This window comes from Choloepus didactylus, chromosome 10, assembly GCF_015220235.1.
Source record: "Choloepus didactylus isolate mChoDid1 chromosome 10, mChoDid1.pri, whole genome shotgun sequence".
Classification (NCBI taxonomy): domain Eukaryota; kingdom Metazoa; phylum Chordata; class Mammalia; order Pilosa; family Megalonychidae; genus Choloepus; species Choloepus didactylus.
In genome coordinates, this window is record NC_051316.1 from 69,549,888 (window position 1) to 69,576,810 (window position 26,923).

The 26,923-nt window shown below is 37.1% G+C and overlaps 1 protein-coding gene across 1 annotated transcript in view; it reads left to right on the forward strand.

Annotated features, from left to right (window-relative positions):
- The window catches only part of FOCAD (focadhesin), a 341,517-nt gene that overhangs the window by 30,492 nt on the left and 284,102 nt on the right, over window positions 1-26,923 (forward strand). Inside the window, exons 6-7 of the mRNA XM_037798691.1 lie at window positions 18,627-18,728; window positions 26,714-26,918. Coding sequence (XP_037654619.1) covers window positions 18,627-18,728; window positions 26,714-26,918 — 307 coding nt within the window. The remainder of the gene's footprint in view (window positions 1-18,626; window positions 18,729-26,713; window positions 26,919-26,923) is intronic.

Below are 26,923 nucleotides of genomic sequence, written 5' to 3' on the forward strand. Positions count from 1 at the left end.
CTATATTGTGCATGAGATTGCCCACCAGAGTGACCTCTCGGTTCCTTTTGGAATCTCTCAGCCACTGAAACTTATTTCATTTCCTTTCACATCCCCCTTTTGGTCAAGATGTTCTCCATCCCACGATGCCGGGTCTAGATTCCTCCCCAGGAGTCATATTCCACATTGCCAGGGAGATTCACTCCCCTGGGTGTCAGATCCCACGTAATGGGGAGGGCAGTGATTTCACCTGCCAAGGTGGCTTAGCTAGAGAGAGAGGGCCACATCTGAGCAACAAAGAGGCATTCGGGTGGAGGCTCTTAGGCACAATTATAGGGAGGCCTCGCCTCTCCTTTGTAGCAAAAGTCTTCTCAAGGGCAAGTCCTGTGGTAGAGGGCTCAGCCCATCAAACCACCTGTACCCTATGTCTGTGAGCACACCACAACAATCGAGGTGGAGCAGGCCAAAAACCCCTGCATTCTCCACCAGTTCCTCAAGGGGGCTCTGCATAGTTTTTTCCTTGTTTTTTTTTTAAATCAACTATATAAAAAAAAAATTTAAAAAGGTACAATAAAAAAAAATATCAAACCAACCGTAACAAGGGAGTCCAACATGTTCCTACTCTGCCCCAAGAAAATAACCTAATATAGTAACATTTCTGTGAACTTGTTCCTACCGTACCCATCAGAAATTAACAAACCATAGTCATTCCTGGGCATTCCCAGAACATTAAATTTACCCACGATAGTTTATCTGTTCTTATTGGATTATCATTCCCCCTTCATTAATTGCTCTCTATCACTAGTTCCCCTACATTCTACATTATAAACCATTTATTTTAGGAGTGTGTTGTTTAACCTCCAAGTGTTTGTGAATTTTCTAAGTCTCTGATGGTTACTGATTTCTAGTTGTATTCCATTGTGGTCAGAGAATGTGCTTTGAATAATTTCAATTTTTTAAAATTTATTGAGGCTTGTTTTATGTCGCAGCATATGGTCTATTCTGGAGAAAGTTCCGTGATCACTAGAGAAGAATGTGTATCCTGGTGATTTGGGATGTGATGTTCTATATATGTCTGTTAAATCAAATTCATTTATCTGATTGTTTAGGTTTTCATTTTCCTTATTGGTCTTCTGTCTGGTTGATCTATCTATAGGAGAGAGTGATGTGTTGAAGTCTCCCACAATTATTGTGGAAACATCCATTACATCCTTTAGTTTTGCCAGTGTTTGTCTCATGCATTTTGTGGCACCATGATTGGGTGCATAAACATTTATGATTGTTATTTCTTCTTGTTGAATTGCCCCTTTTATTATTATGTAGTGGCCTTCTTTGTCTCTCCTAACATCATTGCATTTAAAGTCTATTTTATCTGCGATTAGTATTCCTATTCTTGCTTTCTTTTGGCTGTAGCTTGCATGAAATATTTTTTTCATTTTTCCACTTTCAATTTCTTTGTGTCCTTGTGTCTAAGATGAGTTTCTTGTATGCAATATATTGATGGTTCATATTTTTTGATCCATTCTGCCAATCTATATCTTTTAATTGGGGAGTTTCATCCATTTGCATTCAACGTTATTACTGTGAAGGCATTTCTTGAATCAGCCATCCTATCCTTTGGTTTACGTTTGTCAGATATATTTTTCCCCTCTCTCTCTTAATGTCCTTTAATGAACCAATATTGAATCTCTTTGGTACTGAACCTTTCTCCATATCTCTCTCTCCTTTCTTTGTTTCTCTGTTGGTAGGGCTCCTTTAGTATCTGTGCCGGTTTGAATTTATTATGTCCCCCAGAAAAAGCCATATTCTTTGATGCAATCTTGTGGGGCAGACATAATAGTGGGGATTAAGTTGGAATGTTTGGATTAGGTTGTTTGCATGGAGATGTGCCCCACCCAATTGTAGATGATAACTGATGGGATATTTCCATGGAGGCATGGCCCCACCCATTCAGGGTGGGCCTTGATCAGTGGAGCCATATAAATGTGCTGACGCAAAGAGACTGAACTGAGTGCAGCTGTGAGTGACGTTTTGAAGAGGAGCAAGCTTGCTAGAGAGTAACGTCCTGGGAGAAAGCCATTTTGAAACCAGAACTTTGGAGCAGACACCAGCCACGTGCCTTCCCAGCTAACAGAGGTTTTTCCGGATGCCATCGGCCATCCTCCAGTGAAGGTACCCGATTACTGATGTGTTACCTTGGACACTTTATGGCCTTAAGACTGTAACTGTGTAGCCAAATAAACCCCCTTTTTATAAAAGCCAATCCGTCTCTGGTGTTTTGCATTCCGCAGCATTAGCAAACTAGAACAGTATCTGAAGTAGGGCAGGACTTTTATTAGCAAAATCTCTCAGCATTTGTTTGTGAAAAATTTAAGCTCTCCTTCAAATTTGAAGGAGAGCTTTGCTGGATAAAGTATTCTTGGTTGGAAATTTTTCTCTCTCAGAATTTTAAATATGTCATGCCACTGCCTTTTCGCCTCCATGGTGGCCGCTGAGTAGTCACTACTAAGTATTATCCTGTTCCCTTTGTATGTGGTGAATTGCTTTTCTCTTGCTGCTTTCAGAACTTTGCTCCTTTTCTTCAGTATTTGAGAGTCTGATCAGAATATGTCTTGGAGTGGGTTTATTTGGATTTATTCTATTTGAAGTTTGCTGGACATTTATGCTTTGTGTATTTACATTGTGTAGAAGGTTTGGGAAGTTTTCCCCAACAATTTCTTTGAATACACTTTCTAGACCTTTACCCTTCTCTTCCCCTTCTGGGACACCAATGAGTCTTACATTTGGATGTTTTATTTTATCTATCATATCCCTGAGGTGCATTTCGATTTTTTCAATTTTTTTCCCCATTCTTTCCTTGTTCTTTCATTTTCCATTCTGTGGCCCTCGAGTTCGCTGATTTGTTGTTCACCTTCCACTAGTCTTTGTTGTTCACTAGTCACTAGTCTTGTCCAATGAGTATCCAGAATCTTTTTAATTTGGTCAGCAGTTTCTTTTATTTCCATAAGATCATCTATTTTTTTATTTACCCTTGCAATTTCTTCTTTATGCTCTTCTAGGGTTTTCTTCATGTCCTTTATATCTTGTGCCATGCTCTTCTTCATGTCCTTTATGTCCTGTGCCATGCTCTCGTTGTTTGTCTTTAGTTCTTTGATTAATTGCTCCAAGTACTATGTCTCCTCTGATCTTTTGATTTGGGTGTTTGGGTTTGGTTTATCCATATTGTCTGGTTTTTTCCTATGCTTTAAAATTTTCTGTTGTTCTTGGCCTCTTGGCATTTGTTTTACTTGATCGGGTTCTTTTAGGATATGTAGGATTATTCAAAGTCTAATCTCTAATTTGTCAGATCTACAGCTTGGTGGCATACACTTTCTCTAACTAACCAGCAGATGGCATCCATGAGTCACCTATTCCCCTCAAGTCAGTTCTCCCCAACTTTGTCTTTGTGGTGTGTGGGGTCTGATACTTGTGGGGGCCAATTGGTGCACCAAGTTTGGGTATGTTTTTGGTGCTGTCTGCCCTGAATGTGGGGTGTGTGTCTGAGCGGTTAGGGAGAGAGGGCAGCTTTAATAATGAAATCTCCCAGGTGTTCTTGGAGACTTAAGGCCGTTGAAAGGGTCGAAACCTTCATTTTAGTCTTGCCGCAGATTGTCTCTGCCACTGACCCACAAGTCTTTGGTATTGGTGTATGGTCCCTGGGATTTCCAAGTGGGTCCCTCTTCCAAGCCGTGCCCTTCTAGGTCCTCTGCTGAGGGAAGATTGTGCTGCGTCACAAGTGCGCGCCATCCCTCTAAGGAAGTTCTGGGCTACCGGGTGGTGTAGGTGTGTTCCCAGCCTGCTGTAAGGATGGCTGTATGGGGCCTGTTAATTTCCCCCTTTTTGCATAGCTCCGTCTTCCCAGCTCCAGGACAATTAGCTGTGGGTGCATGAAAGGCTACTGTCCATGCCCAATACTGTGGCGTGTGTGCATGATGCTGGAAGCACTTCCTGCCACACTGGGTTTTTTTTTTTTTTTTTTTGGCCCTGCTCTGGGCTGTGGCTCCGGTGCTGGGCAGGAGTGTTCCCAGCCTGCCGGGAAGATGGCTGCAAGGGACATTGTTATTTTCCCTTTTGGCTCACCTCTGCGTTTCTCGCTCCAAGACAATTAGCAGTGGGTGCACGAAAGGCTTTCTTCCACACCAGATATTGAGGCCTACCCACAGCCTGTTCCTGCCGAGCTTCACTGTGCGGTTCTCACTGCCGTATCTGCAGCTTCTGTTGGGTTTTTTAAAAAGGAACCAGTCTGCTTCCAAACGCCAACCCACAGTTTCCCCACACCACAGCGTGGCTGCTGGATATTCAGCAGGCTTACTCACTCATTTCAGAACACAGACTCCTGGTTTCACCAAGTGCATGGTCCCTGTGGATTTAGCAGACCTTGTCCAGCTGGTGCATTGCTGGAACTGGTGTTCTGGGTCATTTTCTGGCTTTTATCTAGTATTTTTCACGGAGTTGTTTTTTTGCCCTGTCTCTCCTAGCCGCCATCTTAGGCTCTCTGCCTGTCCTCTTCCTCTTGACCAGTATTGTAACTGAAGAGTAGATAAGCAGATCTTAGTAGTTCTGGATGAGTCATGTAAATGTCTGTGCTTTTCTTTTTTTTTGAGAAAGTTCAAATTCTTGGGCTCGAGTTTCAGGATAGAAAGTCATTCCATTTCTTTATTGCTCAGTGAGGTTAATATTTAAAAAAAAGGTAACTAATGAAGTCTTTAATTTTTTATATGATAGTTCTATTGAGATATTATTTATATACCATATGACTGATTCATTTAAAGTGTGCAATTCAATGGTTTTTACTATATTCACATAGTTTTACAACCATCACCACAATCAATTTTAGAACATTCTCATCTCCCCAAAAAGAAACCCTGCACCCATTAGCATGGCTCCACATTTGATTCCAAGGCAGTGGGGTATTTTTAATTTAATGGTTCTTAACACTGACTCCTCATTAGAACCACCTGGTGTGCTTAAAAACAAATGGGGATAATCAAATACCCCAGACCAACTGAATTGGAATCTCTGGGTTGAGGCCTAGATAGCTGTATTTTTAAAAGGGTCCCAGGTGTGCATCCTAATTACCTGGGGATCTTGTTGGAATGCAGATTCTCTTTCCTTAGGTCTAGGGTGGGTTCAAGATTCTAGGTGTGTGAATGTGATGCTGCTGGTCTCCTACCACATTTTAAATAGCATAGCCACCAATAGCATTAGCAGTTCCTGGGAGCTTGTTAAAAATGTAGAATCTCAAGTGCCATCCTAGACCCCCTGACTCAGAGCCTGCATTTTAGAAAGATCCTCCAGGTGATTAATAGGTGCCTTAATGTTTAAGAAGCACCCGTTAAGACGATGGCAAAAGGAAATTTTCCATCATGTGGAAGATTTAGGGGTACTCTTGTTTTCATACTGATTCTTCTCACTGTATGTGTTAGAGCTTCAGTCACTTACAATGTTTCACCTGTTTTCCTAAATAATTTTTTCCTATAGTTGGTTTTTCTAACTGCAATCTTGTTTTGAAAAATAAGTAGGTGCAAGGTATGGATAGGGAGCCTAGTTTGAAGAGCTGAAATCAATTGGATACATTGTTTGTCCTTAGATAGGTGGCACATTAATAGGTCGACACTCAATCACCTGAGTTGGCATAATCCAGTAATGTTTATGGAGAGCCCTTATGTGAATGGCTGTTTGGCACTATAAATCAGTAGAGTGTAATCGAGTGTATAAGAGCCTTAAGTTCCTCCAGGGGGATTGTGGATGGCAGAAACAGAGGAGAGGTGAGCCTGAAGAGCAAATTCCTCTCAAGAGAGCTATGATTACCTGAGTCAAGCATAAAATTTTCGTGTTGCTTTAGAGCTTTCTTTGCCACGTGTTGGTTAACAATATCATCCAGCCTTGAAGAGGCAACTGATGAGCTGTGTACGAAAGCATGAAAAGTATACGAGAAGCTTAGGACTCCACTGAGAGGTGTTTCTTAGTTATGCTTCAAGATTAATTTAAAATGGAAGTGGTATGAGACATAATTGTAAGATTTCTGGGCATGAAGCTAATTTGCGTTTTTTGGTATTAAGGACTCTGGTAGTATACAATTGGTGTGTAAATATTTTCCATTTGTTTTTGTAATATAGCTTATTAATTTGAATCATAGTAATGCAGATTATGTATAATTTCAAATGGGTCTTTACTGTATTGCATCAGTTGTGCCAATATGGGAGTGAAGAGAGGAGATGTGAGGTCCAGATGTTAACCAATGGCTTTCCTTGTACCCTATGAATTTCCTGAAGGAACCTCTATAGAGGGTATTTTGAGTTCAGTGGTTCTCAAACTCCATGTGTATAAGAATCCTCTGGGGAGCTTGTTAGAAGTAAAGCTTCTTGCTTGCCATAGTTTCTCATTCATTCAGTAGGTTTGGTGAGACACTCAGGAATTAGCATGTTTATCCAGCAACTTAGTGATATAGATATAAATCATTAGGGGATCACACTTGAGAAATATTGATTCAGGCCCTGGGAGCTTGATGGTACCCCTCACTTGAGGTGGACTAGAGGGGTTCCTGAATGGCTTGCATCATGGCTCCTTGCCTCTCGTCCCTACTTTGGAGGCAAAAACTGTCCAAAGAGAGCACTCCTACTGTGGATGCAAGAGAGGGAACATAGGAGATTTAAATCTCATCTTTCTGTGTAATGAAATACTTCCAAGGTCCCCTTAGCCTTGACCCGTATTAGTGTTCCTCATGGTTAGATGGAGGGTGGTTATAGGAGTAGAAGAGGAGGAGAGCCCTGAGCACCGTTTTAGAAACTGATACTGGTGTTCTGATCCTGAGCTTCTGATACATGTTAGGAACATGACCTGGACATCAGCATTTTTAACAAGGGATCTGGATGCAGGTGTTCTGCTGCACTGGATTACAGTGTGCGTAACTGATGAAGTTCATATTTATTATGAGACCCTTCTTCCTAGAGAGTCCTTTCTTCAGCTTTGTGGCTTAAACAAGATAAGATGGATATATTTACAATGGGGTTTCAACCCCAAGTGAAATAAGTAGAAAAACAATGTGAGCTATTTGGCTATTGTGATTAACTAAAGAGCATATGCCAAGTATAAAACTCTAGGCCCATGAGTCTCCTCTCTGGCTGCATGCATGTTGGAACCCTCTGAGCAGCTTTTAAATATACAGATACTTGGGTGGCCCCTAGGGAATGACTGAAGGGTCGGCTTAGGCATTGTTATTTTTTCAAAGCTTCCTAATGATTTCCAATGTGCAAATAGTGTTGAACTGCTAGCCAACTGTGGTGATGAGAAATGGGGGTTCATTGTTAACTGACCTTCAGATCTTTCAATATAAATACGGATTTTATGTGAAATCTCCTGACTTTTAATTGTTGGCAACACATTAAAATTTTTTTAAAAATACAAGGTAGGCAGACAGAACACATCTGCTCACAGGATGAAATCCATAGGCCATCAGTTTGTAACCTCTTGTTTAGGTACTTAATTGTTTTCAAGAACTTCAGAAGCTCTTTTCTACTAGTGAACAATTTTTATCCTAATAGCAATTTTTTAACCAATATTGAGATATTCTTTAGTTCAGGTTCCCCCTCCACCCCTTTTTTTTTGGTCCGAGGTTTCTTCTGGTTAGCTAGAACACTACTTTTCTGTCAAGTATTCTTGTATTTAACTGAATCATATAAAAATTCTCTAATATTGTTCATATAAGAAGTGGGGCAGAGGGCCGATATTTGGCTGGTATTTTGGCTGCAAGGAAGAATAACTAAACTAAATTTTTATGATTTGTGAATTATTAGTGGCTCCTTTTCTCATTTGCTTTTTAATATGCCATTTGCCACCTCAAGTTTTATCATGTGCTTTTGCTTTTAATATTTTCCCTGCATATTCATATTTTGGCAATCTTTTTAAGATTTCTCTTCCCTCAGCTAGAGTGAGGAAATAGCTGTGAATTCATGAACAGAAACTGCCTGTTCCAGAATTTGTGCATCATTCTGATGTGCCAGACAGTGGCTGACATGCACAAATATCAAATGTTAAGAATCTTTTTGTGAGTAGGTTTGGTCTGATCAACATCAATCTGTCCTTTGTGAAATAAGGGAATATTAAATGTTTTTGGCAGATGGTGTGCTCTGAAATAGCTGATGAGGCTAATAGTTATGGATGGTTATGCCTCAAGAAGATTAAAGTTATATGCTCTATGTGTGTATTTGTTTATTTATTTGTGAACACGTTATGTAGTTTATTTGGATGGGGAGTTAATTTTAAGAATTTAGAGATATATGTCCTTAAACAGCTGAGGTACTTTGTAAATCATACTGATTCTTTTACTTATCTCTTAAGGCAAATACATTTATTTCTTAGGGCTATCAAAGAAAAGCAAGAGGAAGTCCAAGATAAATCCTAACATAAATGCATTAAGACCAGTGCACGGTTGTGGCTATCAAAATACAGCCCTGTCTTTAATTTTGATAACTAGCCTTTTCTTAGCATTAAACTGTTTTTGCATTTTCTTATATACATTTTGAAAGATGAGATGGAGCCAGCCATGTGAAGAGCACATCAAGAGTGTTTCAGAGCTAGGGAAGAACCTGTGCACTGATGTGGCTGTACAAAAGAGCTTGGCATTCTAGAGGAACTGATGAGAGGCAAGGAGGCTGGAGCTTAGTGCTCAAGGAGAGAGAAGCCCAGATGAAGGCCTAGGAGAAGTGGGTGTAGACCATGCAAAGGCCATAGCAGAAACTTTGGGTCTTACTTAAAGAGTAGTGGGAAGTCACTGAATGTTTTCTTTTTTAATTTACTACTTTGAAGTAATTTCACAGTAAGAGAAAAATTGCAAGAATAGTACAAAAGAGTCCTATATACCATTGGAGTCAGTTTCACCAGTTTTTTTTTTTTACACTTTGCTGTATTTGCATTGTCATTTTCTCTATATAATTTTTTAAAACCATTTGAGAGCAGAATATATAATATAGTGGTGTGTATTTCCTAAGAACAAGGATTCTCTGATATAGCCAGAGTACAGTTACCAATCTGAAGACATTTGACATCTATACAGTACTTAAATCCGTTGTCTATATTGCAGTTTTATCAGTTGTCTCTGTAATGTTCTTTTATACCATTTTCCTTTATCTTTTTTTTTTTAAGTACAGGATCTAGTTTAGGATCATATGTGCCCTTAGTTATCATATCTTTTTAGCCTTTTAAAATCTGGAACTGTTTCTCATCCTTTGTTTATTTTTCAAGACATTGATATTTTTGATGGCTACTTGTTTTATCATTTCAGTTAGTCTGATGTTTCCTCTTGATTAAATTAAGATTATACATCCCTGACTGAAATAGTACCTGAATGATTCTGTGTCCTTCTCAGGATATCAGATCTGGAGACAGCGATGTCCATCTGCCCCTCACTGGTGATGTTGATTTTAATCACCCAGTCCGTGTATTGTGTGGTTTCTCTACTATATAGTTGTCATTTCTCCCCCTTGTAACTAATGAGCAAAATGTGGGGAAGACACTTTGAGACCATGCAAATATCCTTGTCCTCATTAAATTCATCCCCACCTAAACAGTTTTCACTATAGCGATTACAAAATGGTGATTTTCCAATGCCACCATTTCCTTCACATTTATTAGTTTGGCTACTACTGTAAAGAAGAGCTCCACTGAAGAGTTTTATTAATAATAATTTGAAAAATATTATCTGGCTGCTGTGAGGAATGAGCTGGAGAGGGGCAAGAGAGGAAGTGTAGAGACTGGGTAGGAGGCTATTGCAGTAGAACGGGTAAGAGATAATGTTGGTCTTAATTATGGCAATGACAGTGGAGATGGTAAGAAATGGATAAATATGAGATATACTTTGTTTTTATATACAGAATATGATAGGAGATTTGAGGCTTTATTCAGATTTGTGTTTTATAAAGATTACCAAGGCTGCTATGTGGAGAACAGATTGGCAAAGAGGCCAAATATACTAATATAGATCATGACAGTTTGAAAGTGGTGTAGGAGTGGATAGAGATATGTTTTAGAGGTGGAAATTGGAGGAATTTACTTAAGCTACAGATTTTGAGACCTCAACTCCTAGAGATTCTGATTTAGAAAGCTTGGGTGGCATCCTGGGTAGGTACCTAGAATCTAGATATTTAAAAGTGCAACTAGGTTTGGAAATCACTGGACAAATTGTTAACATACCAAACGAGATCATGGCATATCACTGTGATATTAGACAATGGCATTTAACTTTCTTTCCTTCCATGTCTGCATCTTTAAAATGGGTGCAATTAAATTATCAACCAGGAATATTGAGTGAGTCTGTGATTTGAGTATATTTTCTTTGTAAGGGAAGTCAGGCTATTATGATTGCTAAAATAGGCATATAGTTATACTTTACATGATACAGATGAGATTTCTAAATTAAAAAAAAATAACTAAATTTAAAATAGTGTGTGGCTGAGTTAAGTTTGAATACTTTTTAATGCCTTTTAAAATTGAGATGTAATTTACATACCATGAAATATATCTCAGAAAAAAGTATGATCAGTGGTTTTTAGTATATTCAAAAAGTTGTGCACCTCTCAAACCATCTAATTCCAGAACATTTTCATCACCCCCAAAAGAAACTCTGTATCTATTAGCATCATTCCCCATTCTCCACTCCCCTCAGTCCTTGGCAACCACTAGTTCTACTTTCTATCTCTATGGATTTACCTATTTTTTTACATTTCATGTAAATGGAATCATGCAATGTGTCTCTCTTCTTTCAGTTAGCTTAATGTTTTCAAGATTCATTGGTGCTATAGCATGGATCAGTACTTCATTCCTTTTTATGGCTGAATAATATTCCACTCCATGGATATGCCATAATTTGTTTTTTTATGTTTATCCATACAAATAATTTTTGATGTACTTGCCTTTTCCATTTATTCTGAAGGAAAACTCTTTTTTTGTAAGTTACCAAAAATCGTAGTCTTTAATGAGAGCTTTTATTTAGTTATTTTTCATATCTACCTATATTTCCTTATTACATTTCTTAATGAAGTTGCTTAGAATCCTGTAACAGTTTAAAAATTGGCTATCAGTTATAATTATTAAAGTTTTGTTGTAAAAATGAGCACTTTGCTTTTTTTTGAGGCTGATTATTTCAATAATTGAATGTATTGTCTAAATTTGTTAACCAAGCATGTGGAAGTTTGGTTTTACTTAGCATAAAGTAAGCATCACACCATTATTAAGTCATTTGTACTATGCTATCAAAGTGCCATAGGAGATTGAAACGGGTAGAATACATTCATATATTTTTTTTTGCTGAAGTTACAAAAACTTAAATATTCAGGGAACTGCTATTTCTTGGCAGAATACATCATTTATAACCTTGTTTGGGAAATGGTATTTACTGTTATAGTCATTTTGAAAGCAGAGATTTAACAAGACTGGATTGCAACAATTGCTTTAGATATATTTAATTCTAATTTGCTGGTACTTACCCTTTTTGGGGGGGTCAGGACCTTCTTTGAGAATTTCGTAAAAGTTTTGGATTTCCTCCCAGAAAATGCACATATGTACATGTACTCAAGATGTATATAGTTTCAGAGGGCTTATGAATTCCTGTTTTAATGAATAATTGGAAATATTTTTAGAAAAACCAAGATAAAAAGGGTGGGAAAGAAGGAAGTATCTGTGTAGAGGTAAGGGTAAGAGTGAAGCTTAGTCAATAGCACTTTACAAGGGCCATCTGTTTCTTTGCTGTTGAATTCTTTCTGTCAAACTGCGTGTTTTGCTTCTGTTTTCTCTTCTATCCCACCCAGGAAAGTCTTTGTTCACAGTTTATGGTTCTAATCACCTGGGATTTACACCTGGGATTTATAATCACACTTGAAGGAAAAGCTACACAAATTGTGCACTTTTCCAGTTAGCAATAGCTACTAGAAAATACTTTTAACGTTTTTCTAAATCTATATGTTTCATTTAAAATTGGTATGTAATTGACTGGTAAGTATCTTTAAGAACACAGAAATTTTGTTACGTTTGCCTTATCAGCCTGTTTATCTTGTTTTAGTTTTTCTGTAATTATGCCATGCACCTTAATAACAAAAGAAAGATTTGGAATTTCTAAGTGCTTGAATGTTTTTCCCCAGCCACCCCCTATACCTAAAATAGTTCCAGATTTCTGACATTGGCAGGTATCTTCCCATTAAAACCCTGGTTCTTGAAATAGCGATCCCGAGGAAGGGTTCTCTGTGAGGGCAGAATCACTGTAATATGAAGTATATTTTCAAAGAAATCTTATGCTTTCCATATCTGCTTATAGACACAAAGAAAAATGTAATCAGCCAAAAATGTCAAAATTAAAATCTGTTTTGCTCCAAGTCTTCTTTTTCTAGGAGCTTGTGTGAAAAGCAAAAATGTATTTGTTTTAAAACACTAGGGAATATGTATAGTGATACACAATTATTGTTTAGTTCTTCTTTTTTGGTTCATTTTTCTTTTTGATAGTAATTCATTGTAAAATCTTCATCACAGTTTTTCATTTCGCATTTTTTAACTTAAGATCTGCAGAGCTATTTTTTTTAAAAATCCCTCTCTGGCTTCCTACCAGCACTTTCAAATCAAAATTCAGAGCAGGTAGAGAAATGCTTTTAAAATGCATATTTGATGTAGTAAGTGCTATGCTATGCTTCTGAAAGCTCCAGGGTCACAGCTGCATACATGAAAATGCATGGTGACTGCAGGCATTGTTTCCTCACACAGAAAAGGCAATCTGTGTCTGTCACTGAATTTATGATGTAAATCAAATCATAGCTTTCCTATATTTCAGAGATGTAGCAAAAAGATTGAGGCGACCTAAAGGTTACAAATAACTTTTGCTTTCTGATTTGCCTACCTCAAAATTAATTTTTTTAAACTCTTCATTTCTATTAAGATACATGTATTTATACTTGGAAAGGTGAATGCAGTTATATACCTTATTTTATCATTGCTTCTGTGCTAGTCTAGTGGAACCATGAATTTAACATTCAGTACTCCCCGACTCCATTCTGTTAAGATGCATGTACTTCTCTGTGTTGTTGACAATGTTATTAAACAGTAGGAAACACTGAAGTATTAGGTACCAACTCTGCTATGCTTACCCTTGTCCTCTTTTCTTTGAACAGTGTGGACTTGGGGACATTGTCCTGGAAGGGAGTCTGATGATTTGGTTTTTCATAACTATGTCTAAGAGTTTAAAAAGGTGGCTTAGGGGAAAGGTGGGTGGGGGAAGGGAGAGAGGGAGGGAGGGAGGGGGAGAGAGAGAGAGAATTACATTTATTGTAGATGTGCATTTGCACTGAAAGGGAAATATACAAAGAGTAAGAAGACATAGACCCAGCTTGCAAGCCTTTATGTTCTAGTTAAAGGTACAAACCTACCCACATGACAGTCATAACACTATGCTTTTGTGGAGTGCTTCGTTTTTCCAGATACTATGTTAAATACTTTACTTAAAATGTCACTTAAAACATTTGCAAATCACAAAATTGGAAAGTACCGCCAAATGTATGACAAATTGGGTCATCTATGGTAGAAAAAAAATGCACAGTAAAGAGATTAGAGGCACTAGAGGCCAATGAAGAGTGACCTGGTTGCTTGGTTTGTATTGATTTTGATCTTTAGAAAGAATGTTATTCTCTTTTAGGAGAAAGCAGAATCTGTTGGGTGTCTGGGGGATTAGGAAATTCTGATTAAAAAATTTCTGTGTGCTCATTCCAGACATGACACTTTACTTCTCTCTGAAATAAAAAATAATGATTTATCTCTGAGATAAAAATAAGAGATCTCTTCCTCAAGGCCTTAGACTTTATTAGATATTGACCTCAGATTCATTTATGCTTATCATAGACTTAATAGTAACTGAGAGCCATCTTTACTGCTTTCTGTCTTTACAGGGTTTGATTCCACCTCTAGTTCTGAACAATTCTTAGGGCTTTAATGGGTGGCTTGGGTTGTATAACTTTAGATCTGAAAGTACTTAATTTGATGTCCTCATTTTATAAACAAAGAAACTTTGGCCAAGAGAGGATTATTCTCTTGCCTGAGATTATTGCAGAGCCAGAATATAAACTTGGGACTCTTGAGTTTTAATTCAATGCTTTCCCCCTGACTATTTTGCACCCTCCCCATCATTTGTAGTTTTTTCTGAGATGTGGGCCTGCAGCATAGCAGTAACTGATTCCAATGATGCTCTGTAGGCACTGCTTATACAAATAATAATGATGATGATAATGTCCCACATTTGTGTTTGTTTTTCCAAAACTTGTATAGCTTATTGGCTATCTACTATTAGTTTTGTAAGTGATCAGGTTGATTATAGGGTCAAACCATCTATCATTTTGAATAAAAGGTTGTAGCCAAGTTACTTTTCAGGAACTTGAATAGCAGGTTTGGGGATAATTAGAATCTTAAGGCATACTCAGGTTTTGTTTTGTTATTCTTTTATACTGTATTATTTCTTTTTTTGATCAATAGTGGTTTTAATGAAGAGTCAAGTTGACCTGTTTAAATTGTGAATCCTTTCATTTACCTTGACCTTTCTCAGTTGCATGAAGTTGAAAGAAGTGGAATGGCTAACAAGCTGTGAGTGAGAGGAAGAAAGGAAAGTCTTGAATAATCCATAAATTTAATAATCAGTCTCTGAATGTATTAAGAGCAAGCTATACTTAGCCCTTTGGCATTTTAAGTGCTCTAATTTATAATATTAAAATAGGTAAATAACTCCATTTCCCATTGTTCCCAAATTAGTATGTATATTATTTAGTGTTTATTTTGGAACAAGATTCTATATTTTGCAAAGAAATAATTTTACATTTGTTTGCCTTTTAGACCATCTGGTTTCTGTTGTACTGTGTTTCTCTTGTGTTCCCAGTGTTAATATTTGATGACTATATTTCCATAAGAAACTTAAAATCTTAAGCATGATTGATAGCTTTTGGTTCAATATAAGGAAGGATGAAGGTAGAGTCACAGTCTTTTTGAATAACTCAGTACCACACTATGTTTTAATCAGTTTTACGCTGCTCACAGTGCTTATCATTTACCTAGTGCTGTGGTTCTCAACAGGGGGCCATGTTGCCCACCATGGGACATCTGGTAATATCTGGCGACAGTTTTGATTTCATGACTAGAGGGTTACTACACTGGCATCTAGTGGGTAGAGAACAGGGATGCTACTAAATATACTGTAGTGCACAGGACAGCCCCTCACAACAAAGAATTATCTGGCCCAAAATGTCAGTGGTGCCAAGATTGAGAAACCCTCATGCATGGCATTGCACAGTAATGTTTATTGAATTAAAAAATGCGTCCATTCCATTACTTAAGCATAAGGCTTTATGTGTTACTTTATATATGTATTCATATATGTATTCAGTGATTCATAAAGAAGAATTTAGGTCTTTGATTCATTATGCTTAAAGTATTAAAACAAAATTTTGGCTGTTGTAATTGATTTTAGGTTAGTTGTACTCACTTGAAATGATACAATATTAGTAATCAAATGTTAATCAAGAGGAAGATTTAATGTTCTCATTTTGTACTTCCTTTCTGCCCCAAGGTTTTCATCTTCCTGGAATCAATATTTTTTGTTATTCCCTAGGATAATGCCTCTTGGATCTGACATAATCAGTTATCTGGAAAAATTAATTATCCAGATGGCTAAATCAGTAATTAATCTGGAGAATCCCTATCCTGTTATATTTAACTTAATCTCATCTTTAGAATTTGTCTGAGATACTAAAAAGAATCTGCTGAATCCAGTAGTTAGCAAAACAAATCTTCAGCTTCATGTAACATAGCTAGAGTGATTCCCTTAATCCAAGTGAAATACTATAGAAGCTAAATTATAATAGCGTTGTTGGCCATATGTGCTTCATTTTTTAAAAATATGAAATATTTTACTTGAATTTTTAAGACAATTCATCTAAATTTCAAAGGTCAAACTGGTTGGACAAATAATATTTCTGAAGTACAAAACACATTTAATGAATCTCAAAGTCAGATTGTTGAATTCTGATTAAAATCAGATTACAATATAGCTTTATACATTAAAAACACAACAGATTCTAGACCAAAGTACTGTGTTCAAAATGAAAATGTACTTATAGGAAACGGTCTGTTTCTGAGTACAAAGGATATATTTGCTGGAGAAACCACAATTTTATGCTGTGTATTTTTCTGTTTCCTCTTGAATTAATTTCCTTTAGCACTTAGAATGGCAAGATAGATTTCAAAACCTAAACTCCTCTTTACTTCTCAGTATTTTGCCCTGATCATACAGTGTAATGAGTAGAAGTTTCCCCCCACAAGTCTCTTCCAATATATCACCTCCATTTGCCCTGGGGAAGGAGCATTTCTACAGTCCTGAAGAAAAGTGTTGAAAGAAAACCTGTAGTGGCTCAGGTGGGATAGAGAAGTTGCTGTTCCTAGATTCACTCTAACAGCGGTGCCTTCCTTCTGAGCAAACTGGCATTATGTACAGCATTTTAATCCTACTTAAAATTACTACCTCTTCTTTCTGTTGACTTGATTTCATTTGGATAAAACTGCACGTTTTATGAAAGACATAGATCCTTAGCAGTTATTTGGGGTTGGGGTTGAGAAGGACTAGGGGGTGGCAGATAAGTGGAGATTATTGAAAAGCACTTTGGTGCTTTATGATCACACAAAATCTATGTGGTAACTTCTTGGATTTTCTTCTTAAATAGTCATAAATGGCACCATTACCTGGAGGATTAATGGATGGTTTTTAATATCTGATGCTCCTCATTTCCATTTGGTGCTTGTTAGAAGAAAAACTAATAGCTTAAATGATTGCATTTACTATTCTCTTCTTTTTACTTGGTGGTTGTAATTGAATATCATCTACTGAACTTTCAATCTAAGAAGTTCAGCTGATGTGATATATTTGAGGGACTTTCATGATTTATAACATTTGTTTCTTAATATCTGTGGCAACTGTTGTAGAGGAAATTTTAGACAGGTTTAACTGTCAAGAGATTTAGAATTTGGAAAAGTAATTTTGCTATGACTTTAGAATTTTGGCATAAAAAGTTGCTCGGAAGAGCAATCCCTTAGCAAAGGCAATAATTTGATGAGTCAGAAATAGCCTGTGCTTTAACAGACCAGGAGGCTGCCAGCATGTGAAGTTAGTACATGATAGATTAAGTGAGGTTGAGGAGAAAATGAAGAGATGGTGTTATAATACCCTGAAACTGTGTAGTAGTGCCAGAGAGATGTTTACTATGAGTAGTTCAATGTCACGGATCTCCTGTACTTTTCTGTTTTTTAAAAGAAAAAAAAAATCAGAAAACTTCCCACCCCATGAAGCTCCTGTGCTACTTATTTGTGGTTCTCAATCCTGGCAACACATTAGAATCACTAAAGATCCATAGGCTCCACCCATCACAACTCCAATGCAGTTGAGACTTGGGCTTCAGTATTTTTTTTTAAAGAGTTCCCAGATGAATCTAACATTAAACCAGTGTTGCAAACTATTGCTTTATAAAAGCAGTGCACTAGAATTGCCTGGAGGATTATTTATTAGGTCTGGACTAAGGCCTGAGAATTTGCATTTCTGAAAAGTTCTCAGGAGATGCTGATATAAAAGAAGGCTGCTTTAAAAAATAATTTGGGTGTAGCTGATGGTCTGATTATTCTTTTTTTGAAAAATCACTGCTAGTGATATATTGTGGGGTAAAAGCATTGGTTTAGAGAACAGCGCTATATGTATGGTTCCTTTTATGTTAAAGACTGATTTTTTTGTATAGTTTGAATTTTTTTTTTAAATGAACGTTGCCAATTTTATTAAAAAGTTTTCTTAGCAGAAAAAGCCATATAGATTATAAAAGCTTTGTCTAGTACTTCATGGTTTAAAAAGCTGATGATTTACAATTTGTCTTAAGCTTTTTGAAGTATTTAAAAGAACTCATCAGTATCTTTTTTTCCTTCCTTTTTTTAGCGCCTTTCTTTGAGAATCTTTCAAATTGCAGATCTTATGTTTTATATTGTCTTTGTAGGTCTCTATTAAAAGTAGCCTAAATAAAAAAATACAGCTCCATTCAATAGAAATTTCAAACATTTTGAGTTTGGACAGTTTGTTGTTAAGAACACAGAGAGAAAGACAATGCTTACAAATTGGGGCAATGCTAAGAGGAAATGGAACCTTCCAGGTTTAGAAAAAGAGCATCAGCAGGAGGAGGTGGCCTATGGCTTGCAGGAAAGAAGGGATCAAGGGGATAGATCTGAGAGAAGCTATTGGATTCGTGAATATGGCCAAGTAAGAGCTAGTCAATGTCCGAGTCAATTCTCAAACTTGGGTCTCTCAGATTTCAGGGTTCATTTTCTTATCCATGAAACAGATAAAGAAAAAATGTTGATTTTAAAGAACCAACTTTGCAATAAATACAGCAAGGGATAGTTTTGACAGTTCTGAATCCTGGGTGGAGGTGGGGTAGGGGGGAGCGGAACACAATCTCTGGATGGATTTTTTTTTTTTTTTTTTTTGCTGCTATATTTGGATATTGACAATATATAGGCCTGGAATGACAGCTTCCAATAAGACTTTCGGTGTTTTTCAGAAATCATCCTCAACCTTTGATCACTGTGCTTGAACACAGACCTGATTGCTGGCCAGTTCTTCTGCAGCAGTTGACAGTTTTTTTCCAGCAGTGCCCTGAAAGGTAATTAAAATAAAATAAGTGAGGGGAAATGTAACGGTATATGCTAATTTTGGAACTTGTTTTTTTAGCTTCTTGGACTATGTTTTCTCCTGAAGAAATGTCCTAGAGCAGGATTTAGTTTTCTATTTTCGTTTTAAGAGTAAGAGAAAAAGGCCTCCAGATTTATTGGTTGTTGAAATATTGACTGTGAGAAAAGCTGTTACTAGCAAAGTTAAGCATTGGTTAGTGGTTAGGAGGAAAGTTAACCAGAAATATTTGGTAAACTACTCCACAGTACATATAGGAGATAGGTTCTTCCCCCTGAAAGCTGGTAAATTTCTCTATTACAAACCTGCCAGTTGGGATCATGTAATACTGCTGACCCATCAGATGGCCACCAGATATGCAGTTAGTTTAGCTTCACCAAGGCTCCCTGAGGGGCTGTTCTTCCACTCTTGGTACCATGGCCTTGGGTCAGGTCCTTCTCATCTTTTACTTTGACTGTTGCCACATTTCCTAACTGGTGTCTCTGCCTCCAATCTTGTCTTGTTCACATCCGTTCTCTTAAACAGCTATCAGAGTGATATATCAAGAGATCTAATCTTTTTTGTTTTACTTCCTTGCTTAAATTGCCACTGCTGTGATTTTCAAAGTGCACTTGCCAGGCATGAGGAGCATCCCACCCCTTCAAACAAGCAGGTCTTATTTTATAGAGTTTACATGTTGCTCTTTCATGGAACTTTCTATTAGAAAAAAAAATGATTTGATTTCTTAAAGTTTGAAAATCTACAAACAGGATAAAATCTACAAACAGGATAAAATCTAGTATGTCATGCCAGGCTCTGTCTATGCTATGATTTCTACCTATGTTACCAGTTTTATCTTATCTTTATATTGCAGTTTATGCTTTAGCAGTATACTGACTTGGCTTTTGGTTCCACACAGAAAGCAATACTGTTCCCTTGCCTCTGTGCTTTGCTATTAGTACTCACCCTGCTCTCTTGAATCTTACCCCACTCCCTTCCTAATTTCTCCATTTGAAATTTATGATTGGGCATTCTCTACCCTAAGAAGTCTTTGCCTACCACAGGCTGGGTTTAATGTCTCTCCTACAAGCTCCCATGTTAATTTGCTGTTGTTATTTCTAACATCAACACACTTACTACATTTTCTTATCATTACTCCTGTTAACTTGAGGGCAGGGACTGTTTCTCCTTTATCTTTGTATTAATAATACCTGGCACATTTCTAGGTGCGCTATAAATGCTGCATTTATGTAAATGAGGCCTTCTGCCTGGTGGGGCCCAGGCACTGGGTTGTAGAGTCCCTCATTATATATAACATCACTACATACTTAGCACCATCATGTGAGGTCATAACATTATCTTGGGTAAGCCACTGCCTGAATTTCATACACTGCATCAACAATATTCATGTTTTCTCGCTCTTGAAGGTTTTATGGTATCCTATAAATACAGCTTCTTAAAAAACTTTTAGAGTTCATAACTTCAATTTTAGATGGAATTTCTCACAGGATGTGCTGCTACAGGAAGATTTCAAGAGATTTAGGGGACCTTTTAATCAGCTGCAAGTAAGAAAAACCCATGTAACATTTGAATAGCTCAAAATGAACATCATTATTATCCTTTCCTCCCTCACCTAGGATTGCATTTTCAAAGATAGGATATTAATATTTACTAAATAATCTTCTGTTCAACTATGTCACAACTCAAAAATAAATAAATTTATGAACACATTTGTTTAATGATATTTCTGTTGCGAAATAAATTGGGATACTTTATAAAAGATACTACTATTGTTTTTAGGGTAAGCCTTAAGAGTGCATCTCTCTTTTCCAATGCTCTAGTTAGTCAGTAAGTAATTAATTTACTATTTGGTTATTTTAATATCAAAGGAATATTATATTGGAGCTTAGAAGTAGTTATTCTAATGAAATTTGTGCAGATAGTCATAAGAATAAGGATTACTAATTGACATTTGACTTATTTACTGATAAGCTTCTATTGACTCATTCATTTCACTCAAATTCTCAGGTGTTGGAGTAAGCTGTCTAGAGCCATTTAGAAGTTTAAAATTATTTTATATTTATTTGAAAATAATAGTTTCAGTTGCCTCATTTCTACTTTTGCACTGAGATTATTCTTTGCAGTATTAAATTGATAATTCTGATTGCCTTTTTCAGTAGACTATTAGTTTCCTGACATTTGATTGTATAGTAAGTTAACTTAGTAATTTTTCAAGTTGTTGTTTAGAAGGTAATGAAGGCAGGTTGGTAATTTAATAAGAATATAAGTAGTGGTTAACAACTATGGGAAGGAAGCCAAATGTTGTGAAGCCAATTTACTAGCTCTTTTTTGTTTAGGAACTGTTGATGAAACCAGCTATTTACGTTCTTTTTTAAATAGTATGTAGGTGTCCTGAAATGACAGTATATCTTCATGCTAGATTTTTTGGATATTATTTTATAATTAAATCCACATTCATTTATTGAAAGCCTTTAATGTTAAGATCTCACCTCCACCTCTGTCTTTAAGGAACCGAGGATCACCTAAATTGACAATGATGTCAAGGGCTGTAGATCTGGATACTTTCAGGTTATCTAATCTCAAACTTGTAATTTTTCAGATGAGGGAACTAAAGAGAGCTGTTAAATAGCTTACCCAAGGTCAAATGGCTAGTTCATGGTAGAGTTGGGCCTTGATCCTCAGTTTTTTAGACTCTCATCCCAGGTCTCTTTCCACTACTTCTCCTTAGGGGGAAACATAAATATAAAAGACTTGTGTGTAAATACATGTATAACTGGTTACATTTTTAAAAATTCTTAATCACTTTGGAATTTCAGGTTCTGTGTTATATTATTTTCCCTTACTCCTTAAATCTTGGCAATTTCATACTTGACTAAAGTGACAGTTAATCATCACATACTAACTAGGAAATGCAGAGTCTAAAATCAGAGCAGAGTAAGCCAGGGACATTTTAAAAATAGAAAGAGGTTCAAAATTATGCTCCTGATGTCAAATCATAACAGCATCTTTGAAATGTATTTCCTTATATGAACCTGAATTTCATCTTCAGCATCTCAAAGTAGGAGAAAACTTATAAGCTATCTGTGGATGCTCTTGGCACCTGATAGTAGGTATTCTTTGGAGAATACATTATTTCACAGAGATGGGAAGCAATGCTTTTTAAATCCCTTGCCTGGAAACTTTCACTTCATTTTGTGACTCATATATACATCATGTAATTGCTTGATCTGTGAAACTTTTTTACGTCTCTAAAGTGGATGGTGTGAGAAAGATATATGTTTCAGTAGTAATTATGAATTCAAAAGTCCTTCTTTTCATTTTGATAGATTGCATAAGCATTTGTGCTCATGATTAATAAAAGTAGTCCCCATGACTGTGAGCTCAATGAGAGCAGGGACTTAATCTCTATTTGCTTCTTGCTTTATCTTTAGGAGGCAGAAGAGTGACTGGTACAGTGTAGGTGCTCAATAAATTTTCCGAGTGAATATATAAATAAATGAACAAAAGTAAATCTTATCGTTTGGGCAACTTTCAAATTTTGATTAATATTAACGGTGTTTTGAAATCAGCACATTGCTGTGAAATGTATGGTAATATAAAATCATATATGGTAAAATAAAATTATGTAATTTCCTCCATGAAGCTAGTGTTCTTCAAACCTTTCTTTTAGCAGTTTTCACTTTCTATTCAGATTGTCTCTGTTAGATGGTATGGTTCTTAAGGATAGATAATGCCTTCCTTGTTCATCTTGGTATCTTTTTAATCTAATGTCTTTGTTTGTCAGGTGCTATGACAAATACCAAACAATGGTTTGGCTTAAACAATGGGAATTTATTGGCTCTTGGTTTTGAGGCTAAGAGAAGTCTAAAATCTGTATGTCAGCAAGGTGATCCTTTCTCCCTAAAACATGTACATTCTGGTACTGGCGGTTAGCAATCCTTGGGGTACTGTGGCTGTATATCTGCTCCCTGTCCTCACATCGATATTTTCTCCTTCCTATTCTGGGTTCTGCTGACTTCCAGCCTCTGGTTCCTCCCTGTTGCTTTCTCTGTGTCTGAGTTTCTTCTGCTTATAAAGGATTTCAGTATCTGGATTAGGGGCCACCCTCATTCACTTGGGACACACCTTAACTAAAACAACATCTTCAAGAGACTCTATTACCAAGCCAGAAGTGGCTTTGTGTACTGATTCTTGGGCTCTTGCCAGTGGTTTGGCTGGATGATCAGGGAATTGAAGGAACATGGTTGGAAAATTGATGACAAAGAGGTCTGAGGGGGAGATGTGGATAGATCTTTCTGGGTGGCAAAAAACTTGAAGATATTTGTGTCCCATGTGAATGCTCACCAGAGGGTGACTTCAGCAGATGAGAATTTTAATAATCAAGTGGATAGTATGACTTGTTCTGTGGACACCAGTTAGTCTTTTTCGCTAGCCACTCCTGTCGTTGCCCAGTGGGCTCATGAACAGAGAGGCCATGGTGGTAGGGATGGAGGTTATACATGGGCTCAGCAACATGGACTTCTACTCAAGGCTGACCTGGCCACAGCCACTGATGAGTACCCAATTTGCCAGCAGCTGAGACCAATACTCAGTGTCCCAATATGACACAGTTCTCTGAGGTAAGCACTTGCTACCTGGTGGCAGGTTGATTACATTCAACCACTTCCATCAGGGAAGGGGCGGCATTTTATTCTAACTGGGAAAGACATATACTCCAGATATGGGTTTGCTTTCCCTGTATGAAGTGCTTCTGCCAAAATTACCTTCCATGGATTATAGAATGCCTTATCCACCGTCACAGTATTCCACATAGCATTGCTTTTGATCAAGGAACCCACTTCACAGCAAATGAACTGTGGGGAATGGGCACATGCCCGTGGAATTCATTGGTCTTACCGTGTTCCCCATCATTGTGAAGCAGCTGGATTAGTATAATGGTGGAATGGCCCTCTAAAGACTCAATTATAGTGCCAAGTAGGTGGCAATACCTTGCAGGGCTGGGGCAGTGTTCTCCAGGAGGCTATAAATGCTCTAAATCAGTGTCCACTCTTTGTACCTGTTTCTCCTATAGCCAGGATTCAAAGGTCCAGGATACAAGGGGTAGAAATGAGAGTGGCCTCATTCACTATTATCCCTAGTGATCCACTAGAAAAATTTTTGCTTCCTGTCCCTGCAAACTTAAGCTCTGTTGGTCTCTTCAGGTTTTATTTCCAAAAGCAGGAGAGCTTTCACTGGGAGATAACAATGATTCCATTGAACTGAAAGTTAAGACTGCTTCCTGGCCACTTTGGGCTCCTCTGAATCAATAGGCAAAGAAAGAAATTACTATGCTGTCTGGGTTGACTGATCCTAACTATTCAGGGGGAAAATAAGACAGTAGCTACACAATGGAGATAAAGAAAAGTTTGCCCGGAATACAGGAGATTCCCTAGGGCGTCTCTTAGTATTACCATTCCCTTTGATTAAAGTTAGTGGAAAACTGCAACAACCCAATCCAGGCATGATTATTAGTGGCCCAGAAATTTCAGGAATGAAGTTTTGGGTCACCCTACCAGGCAAAGAGCCATGGCCAGCTGAGGTGCTTGCTGAAGGTAAAGGGAATATGAAAGTGGAATATAATTGTGGAAGAAGACAGTGACAAAAACAAACTATGACCACAAGACTAGTTACAGAAGTGAGAACTGTGATGGTTATATATATTTCTTCATTGATTTGTTATGAATGTTTATTTATGTACATAAGCAAATATCTTTGTTTTCTTCCCTATCTTATCCCTGTATTTTATAACGTAATTTGTATTAACTTTATGTCATAGTATTTAAGTTATAGGATATCAAGTTTAAGCATGACTATTACCCAAGGACTTACACCCTCTTCTGTGGAAAGAGTCAGTGCATTTCCAGTTGTATGCAGGACAGTTGAGTATTGCTAGGTAAAGCTATGACTGTTAGGTTTTTATTTAGAGATTAAGTATGGTTTAAGGAAATGTGCATGGGTGCCGAGTTGGCAAGGGATGGGGTATGATGATTAAGTTCATGTGTCAACTTGGCTTGGTTATGGTGTCCAGTTGTTTGGTCAAGCAAGCACTGGCCTGATTTTTACTGTGAGGATATTTCGTGGAATTAAATTATCATTAAGCTGATTGCATCTATGGCTGATTACATCTACAGTCAATGAAGGGAGCTTGCCTTCAACAATAAGAGATGCCTCATCCAATTGGTGGTTGAAGGCCTTAAAAGGAGACTGATGATTTCAGCAGTCAGAAGAGAGAATTTCCATCTCTACTTCAGCCAGCCGCTTCTAGGGAATTGATCAAAAACTTTCATCAGGTTCCCAGCTTGCAGCCTGCCTTATAGAATTTGGACTTGTCCACCCCTAGAGTTGTGTGAGCCAATTCCTATAATAAATATCATAATATTTTCTATATATGTATATATAGATAGATATAGATATAGATATAAATATTTTAGATATATATATCCAGGATATATATATGTATATATCCTGTGTGTTCTGTTTTCCTGGAGAACCCTAATTCAAATAGGTTCATACCCACAGGAATGTGGTTTAAGATTAAGAATGTCTAAATTGGGGACATAAGTTAATCTATATCTAATAATTCTTTATGTATAATAAATATAAAAGCATTAAAATAAGTGGAGGTATGATATCTATTTGATATATGCTAGTTATAAAACTACTCTGTAACCTGATTTGAGTCAATTGAGTGAATGATTGACTCACCCTCTTCATGAATACCTGGTATGCACAGTTATTGGTAATACAGCAGTAAATAGAAGTCCATGGTCCATGCCCTCATTTGGTTTATAATCTGGCAGTGGGGACAGATGTTAAATATGTATTAACAAAGTCATGATTCTATAGGGGTATGTAACAGTGCGGTTTAGGTGTCAGAGAAGGCCCTCAGGAAGTCATTTTAAAGCAGGGAACTGAAGGATGATAAAAATTCAGCCATGAAAAGAAGAAAGTGGAGAGTGTTACATTTAGTGGGTGCAGTAAGTTAGAAGAAAGCCCATATGGCTTGAATGAAGACCGGAAAGAAGTTTAGTACAGATCAGGGAAGAGTAGACAGGAGCAAGACTGGAGGCTGGAAAGATAAGCAGGGCCCAAATTATAGAAGGTTTGTAAGCTGGACTAAATAATTTATCTTAAAGGCAATTGATTTTAATCTGGCTAAGGACATGAACAGATTTTTATTTCTAAAAGTTCATTCTGGCATTTCAGTGACTTTGGACCAGGATTATTGGGATATATTTGAATCTAAATATATACAAAAGATTTGTAGAGTCTCTCTCCTTTGATTTTGAAGAGTTTAAAAGGGGGCCTTTGGAAAATTGCTTCATATCTCTCTGCTTCAATTTCTGCATCTGCTTAATGGGGATAATAATATTTCTCATTTCACAGTGTTGTAGTAAGGATCAAATGTGTCTAAAGGCATAAAATACAGTAACTGGCAGTAAGAGTTAACAAGTTGCAAGTAAATGTTAATTATTATCATAATTTTAGGTTGTCTGTGTGGCTTTCTTTTACACAGAACCTCACCTGTAGAGTTTTTCCCCAAAATATATGCCTATGTCATGCTCCTAGAGAATGGATCGTGACATCTGTAATTCAAAAAAAGATTCTCAGATGATTCTGATGTTCACCAAAGATTGGTCCTGGAGAGGTAGATGCTATCCTAGTGTGCAAATAGGGACTCTGTTACTCCTGGATATCAGACTTACTGTCTCCAGGTTTTGAGTCATGTTTCCTGATGCACAAAGAGCCATTTAGCATAGTCTAATTAGGTCATGGTGAAATAGGAGAATCATAACAAAAATTTACACTTGATAGCATGGTAGTTTATGTTATACCATGCCCTGTAAGTTGACATTTGCCACTTAGCAAGTTGGTACTGTCTTTACTCAGTGATTGGCTAATGCATTATATGAATTGTAGGTCAGAGATTTCATGTATCCAAATAATGGCATCATTTCTATGGTATCTATATTGTGAACCATCCCAGTTACAAGAATATGGTCAACTTCGAGTAGCCCTGCTGAAAGTCTTACTTCAACCCCGGAGTCTTTGTGACAGCGAACAGCCATCAGTGTTGGAACAACAGATACTTCAACTTTGTTGTAACATGGTTTCATGTTTGCAGGTAAG